Source organism: Aplysia californica, unplaced genomic scaffold (assembly GCF_000002075.1).
Source record: "Aplysia californica isolate F4 #8 unplaced genomic scaffold, AplCal3.0 scaffold00743, whole genome shotgun sequence".
NCBI lineage: Eukaryota > Metazoa > Mollusca > Gastropoda > Aplysiida > Aplysiidae > Aplysia > Aplysia californica.
In genome coordinates, this window is record NW_004798013.1 from 328,392 (window position 1) to 336,080 (window position 7,689).

General features: G+C 40.9%; 1 protein-coding gene across 1 annotated transcript in view; it reads right to left on the minus strand.

Moving 5' to 3' along the window:
- The window catches only part of LOC101858133 (neutral cholesterol ester hydrolase 1), a 19,750-nt gene extending 19,317 nt beyond the window's left edge, over positions 1 to 433 (minus strand). Inside the window, exon 1 of the mRNA XM_013088432.2 lies at positions 162 to 433. Coding sequence (XP_012943886.1) covers positions 162 to 314 — 153 coding nt within the window. The 5' untranslated portion in view covers positions 315 to 433. The remainder of the gene's footprint in view (positions 1 to 161) is intronic.
- Positions 434 to 7,689: the final 7,256 nt, after the last annotated feature.

Here is a 7,689-nt window from a genome sequence, read left to right on the forward strand (position 1 = left end):
GAGGAGGAGGAGGAGGAGGAGGAGGAGGAGGATATAGAACGAGAATAGAAATGAAGGCTTGGTCCTATAAAATACTCTTTTTGTTTCCTAAAAGGGTGCAAAAATCCAATATCTACACCAACATCACAGAGATACACTGATTGTTCAGGTGAGTTACCTACCACGTTCTTGAAAAACCTCAAGTTGGCATCAATGACCCTCACTTTGAACTGCTCGGGTATCTTTTCGGGTATTTTAGACTTGTAGAACCAGTGCATGAAGTAGATGGTCACGTTCAGGAAAGCCACACCGGCTAGAAAAACCATGAATGTCATTGTCTTTTCTTGTAATTGAATGACTATCACAGCCCGTTGTTGTTTGTTGGTTTATTTGTCTTTTGTTTGTTTGTTGTTGTTGTAACTTGGTGATCCTGACTACAGGAATATTGGGATATAATGATAAGACTAATGTTTGATACAGTTTTTGCTTTTGTTTCTGCTAGCACGACTTACAACGAGAGGTGTGTTGTTTTAGGTTTCCTTCTGTAAGCCCGACTTACCACCAGAAGAAGTGTGTGGTTTCTGAATGATGTACTTTTACCACCTGACTTACAATGAAACCAGAATAGTTTTCTTTTTAAATACACTTTTCATAACACGACTTACAGTCAGAACATGTATTTGTACTAAAATGACTTACAACTAGAAATGTGTAGTTTTTAGATGCCGTTTTACTAAGACAGCTTACAACTAGAGGTGTGTAGTTTATACATGCCCTTTTACTAGCATGGCTTACAACTATATAGAAGTGTATACTTTCGCTTCTAATAACACGACAAACGATTACATGTTTGTGGATTCTCTTGTACTAACACGATCTACAACTAGTAATGTATAGTTTTTAGATGCACTTTTGCAACATGACTTACAACTAGAAGTGTATACTTTAATTTTTAATAACACGATAAACGATTAAATGTTTGTATATTCTGCCTCTATTACTACGCGATTTAGAACTAGTAATGTGTACTTTCACTTTAATCAACACGACTTACAAACTAAAAATGTATAAATAGTGACAAGGCTTACAAGCAGAAGTGTGTAGTTTCTTTTAATGTCACAACTTTAATAGACAGAAATGTGTTGGTTTATTCCCCTCTTATAACACGACGTACAACGAAATGCTGTAGTTTCTTTTAAAGACCCGACTTTAATAAACAGAAGTGTGTAGATTCATTCCCTTTAACGACATAACCTTTAAAAAAAGTGCGGATTGATTTCAATTTCTTTCTATGTATCAACACGACAAACAACTAGAAGTATGTAGATTCCCATCCAATAACACGACTTACATTAAGTTATATTCCCTTCTAAGAACACAACTTAACACTAAAAGTGCGTAGATTCCTATCCAATAACACGATTTACAATTTAAAATTGTGTAGATAAGGCTTACAACTAAAAGTGTACTTTAGTTTCTCTTCTAATAACACGGCATACAACTATAATAAATATGAAAAATTTAGAGGTCTTTCTGCCATCACGACGTACGAGTAAGACTTTTGCAATTTTAGATCCCGGTCACGTGTGGAGCTCGACTACAAACTGGACTTGGGAGTAGTAGTGTGTGTCACAGGCCAAAAATCGTTCTAACCAAAACGAACAAATTAATGGGTCCGGTCACTCCGTCACTCCCACTACTAGCTCCTACCACACCTGCTGAAAACGGAAAATACTCTGAATACAATTTCACCAAGTAGCGCGAAATCCGACCACACTAGAAACACAACGATCAACTAAGCCCGCCGCGTTGAGTGTTTGAGCTAGGAATACTGTATTACGAACTGTTTCTTTCTTCCTACCCCCTTTCCACCGGTTCGACCCGGAGTGACGATAACGGAGCAGAAATGATATTTTATCTTGACCATACTCCCACTGTTTGTTCAGGTCAGAGCATAGTGTGTCTCGGATAGGTTCTCCCTTCTGGTCAGTACTACAAGTTGTGTCCACTACATAACACTTTAACAGGTCAGACATGTGGCTCTCCATAGAGAACACTACACGGACTTACACACTCAGGAATAATTATCAAGGTAGGTCACCGTTATCTCTTTGTTTTTATCGTGCATTAATTCTATTTTGTGGCTCTCTTTACGTGGTAGGTAACTCTCACCTCTTCTCTGTCTGTCTGTTTGCCTGTCTCTCTGTCTGTGTCTGAATCTTTATGTCTCCTCCTCTGTCTGCCTATCTGTCTGTCTGCCTGTCTCTCTCTCTCCCCCCCCTCTCTCTCTCTCTCTCTCTCTCTCTCTCTCTCTCTCTCTCTGCCTTTCTGTCTCTCAGACTATCTGTCTGATCGGCACCGCCGGTCTTGCCCAGTTAACAAACCGCCTGTGGCCATATTGAATTACTAATACCACGAGAATAGAAGTCAGGATGTTATTATCTGCTCTATCAAAATCCTACAGTTATTCCGAGTCGTTATCAATATAATATTTAAAGAATTGCATTCGAAAAAGCTAAGCATGTTGCGAAACTGAACATTTTTACGTCAAATTTCTCAAAACTAGGCACTGAGCAGATAAAGCTGTGTAAATTTACATGTAATACGGGGTGCCCATTGGGGGATCGGGCTGGTCGGGCGGTTTTGCTAACCAGATTGAGGGCACAAAGCGGCTGTCGCCTCAAAAACAAACCCATTTCTTTTCAGGCGACGAGTGGGGCGATCGCCCCCAACCCGACCCGTCCGGAACCCATCTGCAATGGGCACACGGTATAAAGTAGTGGTCAGTGTCTAGTTTCACAGCGTTGCGACACTTGTTCCGCGTCTGCTAAGTTAAGTACCCAAAGAGTTCACCGCTCTATAAGAGAAAGCTTAAAATAGCTCTTGGCTAGCTAGCCCTCTTGGAAAACAGCACTCACTGTGGTCAGCAAGCCATGAGTGTTGCGAAGCTTAACGAATAAGAAACACTGAATCCAAGAAGGAAGCAAGCCCGCAAGCTGCGCACACTCAAACCGTGGTAATTCCTTCTCTGTCAGCAAAAGCAATACTTCATTTTAACTCTAATTTTTTTCTATTTCACTTTTTTTTTAAATCTTGAAATCAAATGCGTTTGTTACTGAAGTTCATCATCAGTTTTGTCTGCTTTGATTTTGTGGAGGACAATCTGGCTTGCCTCAAACCGACAAAACCGACGAAACCGACGAAACCGACAAAACTGACAAAACTTAATCAAACCGATGATACCAACGTTGCGCACAGAAAAGGTGAGTTCCCTACTTAATGTGGGACAGGAAGGGTCGTAAAAATCTGATAATTACATAGCTTAAATTGTGTGAATTGGAGCGAAACATATCTACAGTGACAATTGCAATTTCAGTACATACAACAGTTTTAGTTGCCTTTTCGTTAAATCAGCATTTCTAGACGAATACGTGCTATAGAAATTTTAAGACAAACTGTTTTACGGAGTGCACATTGGGGGATCAGGTCGGAACGGGTGGAATTGCTATCTAGATTGAGGGCGCCAAGCGGCTATCGTGGCACAAGCCAATCGCACCCGACTTGTTTTCAGGCAATGTGTCGGGCGATCATCCCGACCCGACCTGATTCGACCCGATCCCATCCACAATGGGCACCCGGTATTAGCAACGTGGGATGGTACAGGTAAGAGGGGTGGCGGGCGGCGGGCGGCGAGTGGTTGGAGGGCGTCACTGGTAGGTCCTACTTCTTTCTTTCCCTTTGTTGATTTTGTCTGTCTGTCTAACTTTTTCCCAGCACTAAAACTAAAATAATCATACATGATGACCATGATTGTGTCAATGTGTGAATCTTTACCTAAACAAACAAAGAGAGGTGTTGGCATCTCATCATTTATACGTACGATGGTCTGCTCTGCACAAAACCAGTCCGTCGGTGTGTCTTTCTTGTGTACATGGCATCAGTCAGTAGTCTAGTGGTTGGGCTAACGGGCTCGTAATCGTGAGGATGCGGGTTCGGGGGATCGAGCTTCACGCCCGACGTTGCGTCCTTCGAAATGCACCTTACACGAAATTTCCTCACTTTACCCCGATGGGAATGGGTACCTAGTACCCACCCATAGACAGCGAACGTTCTTGTCAGTACGTCAGGGCAGGGAGAGGGGGTCGGGGAAAAGGTTGGGAATGTTTGGGGGGGGGGGGGATTGGAGGGACGGGGGGGGGAGTTAGAAGGAAGTATACTCGACTCCTAATCTTCTCCCTCTCCCTGCTCCTTCTCCACCTCCTACTCCTCCTCGTGTTGTCTGCTCTTGTACTCCTCTTGCTCTGCTCCTCCTACTCCTCCTCCTCTCCTCCTGCTCGCCGCCGCGCCTTATCCTTCTTATCATCTTCTTCTTCACTACTCTTCTCTCTTCATCGTCTTCTTCTTCCTCTCCTCCTCCTTCTTCTCTTCTTCTTCTTCTTCTTCTTTTTCTTCTTCTTCTTCTTCTTCTTCTTCTTCTTCTTCTTCTTCTTCTTCTTCTTCTTCTTCTTCTTCTTCTTCTTCTTCTTCTTCTTCTTCTTCTTCTTCTTCTTCTTCTTCTCCGTGCACACATAGTCCACATGGCGTCTGTGGTGTAGCAGTTAAACGCTCTGCAAAAGTTCGATTCCTGAGAGGGAAGAATTTTTATCAATAATAATATACTTTTTATATCTTGGTCTCTCTTCTGAGATGTTGTATCGCTCTCAGCCCGTGTTGGCCCTGGCAGGCAGGTTAAAAGCCCGTTCCATATGCTCTAGATTGTGTCGGTGTCCGGTGAGGGTGTAAAACATTAATGTGTCACGACGTGGTGGAATCAGGCGCTCGTCAATTTTTTGGGGCATATGGGGTTATTGGCATGGTATCATCTTAAAGCCTGTTCAGTTGCCTTCTATTTGGGGGAAAAAATTCTATCTATGTTGAATAGAAGTCGAAATTTTAATACTTGCGATTGCAGGAGGTCAGGGTTGCCTAGTCGCAATAGTAAAATTAGCGAAAAAATGGCCGCTAAAATTCGGCAACTTCCATAGGCTGGGCATCCTTGGAAAATGACAATTTACATTTCTTGTGCCTGTAATCAATGTTTTTCGGTAAAATCCACACAAAAATGTTTTTTTTTAGGACATAAAATGTGTTGAGGCAAAAAAGAAAAAGAAAATTAGAAGAAAAAACAATTGCACATCAGCCAAAAAAATACAGGTTTTTTTATTTCTTTATTTTGACGAGCGCCTTATTTCACCACGAGGCCTCACATATTTTTCAAAAAGACAATTAGTGTTGTGTAACACGGGCAGAGAACGTTAAGACCTGGACTGGCCTGGGTATGGCAAAACGCGAATCGTCAGCTGCAGACCATGAGCGCTGGAGAGTCATAGCACGTCAACCTCTGAGTCAGAGATGACACCTCCAGATTTTTTCCAGAAATATCAGTTTTACATATCATTTCTGAATTAGCACAAATAGAAGTCTCGAATAAATAATAATATAGTAGATTATAGCCACGCAGTGGTGTCTGGCAAGCGTAGGAACCTTGTGGCTTCTTGAATATTAGGAGTTTACGGCTCTAAAAAAACAATGGACTCACCTTGTTGTGGGCCATGTGTAAATCGTTGTCCACGTTTTCCAGCATATCTGTATATCGTCGCTGTCGAAAGCAATCCAAGTAAGCCCAAATGCTATGGATTTTCAATGTTTTCACTATCCCAAAGCTCTATCAAAGATGTACCCTTCAACATGACCAAAATGCAATTGAATTCTATGGTCAAGGCTTACAATCTTCTTCTTTTCATGTTCCTCCTAAGGACAATACTATAGGATTTAGTTGGGTTGGGTTGCGCTTGTTTGTTTGTTTTGTCTCTGGTGTAAAAAGAACCAAAATGTACTTAATTATTTGGGTTGCTTGCAACACCGGCGATATACATCAAAATGTCATCCAGTTTGCCGCAGTACTTTAACCGATGGCACCTCCAAAAGTTGCCCCTAGCAATTTAACCAGCTACAAATATTCGTTGCCTTCGAGAATCAAAATTACGATCTACAGTGCGGGCACAAATTCGTGGCGCAACTTATCCCCAAATATAATGATATCTTAAAGGCTAATCAACGCTACCCATACTTTGCACAGCAGTTAATATCAATTTGCCTTAACTTAATCTTATTTTACCACAACATTTGAGGCTGGATGAGAAGACTTTTCTTCATACAGGTGCATTTATTTAAAGCAAGCTGGGCCCCCTTTTGATGAAAGGAATGATCGGTGCATTAACATCAACTGAAAGCTGTTGGCATTTATATATTTACGCTCTTCTGGAATGGAGAAAAAAGTCTTGAGAGAAAAGTGACACATATTATGTTTCCAGGCTGCCAAATATATAATAGATGTATAAATTGATTCTCTATGCCGCTTTCGTAGTTATACTCTCCTTAAATTCAAAGGTGTGGAAACAGTGGGCATGGCCAGTGATCGGAAACCTCACTTGTTTGCAATGGTGTCTTAGAAGACGGACTTTCCCAAGATTAGATCTAAACGAAACTAATGAAAAACTGAAAATTAAACAACTCTGACGTCAGGCTCCTCAATGAAACTGTGCACCCTTTAAATGGTTCTGACCCATCATTACCTTTGTCAAATTCGAAAGTTAAGTGGTTCAGAAGTTTTAGGCGGCCAAAGTGTGAACTCTCACAAATATAATATAGTATGTATTGATAGATACTACAAATCTCCGTCACGCGAAAAATGGGATTGTTCACAGCTCTTTCCGCTTCTCATACAAATATTTCATACACTTTTGGCCTACGTCAGAGCTCATCAATGACACTCTTTAGAGGCAAAACTTGTTACAAGAAATAAGTTTCATAGTGAACGTTTTTCTTACACTAAAGATTCCTAAAAACATGCGTTCAATAAGCATAATGTCGGGATTAGAAACGAATAACGGACTTGCCTTTAAAAGCGATATTTGTCCGAGATATAAACCTTTAAATATGGGTGGAAACCACCCACTGGGATTTTAAATATGTTAATTATCAAGGAATTATACAGAAATTTGATCTGCTAAGACAAATTGATACTAGTTATTGTGCAAAAGCTGGAGATGTTCTATAGTTGAAGAAATATTTGACGATAAGTTGCGCCACGAATTTTTGACTGCGCTATAATTTGTTTCTTTCTTTTGCCATGCGAGCCAAGAGACATTTAGTGCACAATGTCCAACAAGTTCCGCAGTCTTCCAGCAGTCTTTCAGCAAATGAATGGCAAAATAATTGGGAAACAGAATACTGCACCTTGATTTTGAAAGATCGGCCCTTGAAATGCGAAAGAAACTCAGCCATGAATCACTCTGAAAACGTTGTTTATTTTTACCTTAAACAGAACTGGTGAAGCTGGGGGTTCATTTGTTCGGCATTTCCTCAAAACAACAGGAGTCCAGAGTCTGAGATTGGCGATTACTTGAAGCTGATTTTGGACTACCACTTCGGACTTCTCAGTAGTAATTTGAAAGCTCTACTTTTGTCTTCATATTCTTTGAGGACCCCAGGGATCTAGTCTTTCTCAATACAGTATTTGATACGTTACTGCAAAGGAGAGATGTGAAAAAATTCGAAACGAAACAGCTTTGATGCAAATAAGATGCACTAAACTGACCAAAACATTGTAATACCGCAAGTGTCCTTTTCAATTCCTAAAATTGCAGTTAATGAAATTCTCCTCCCCCC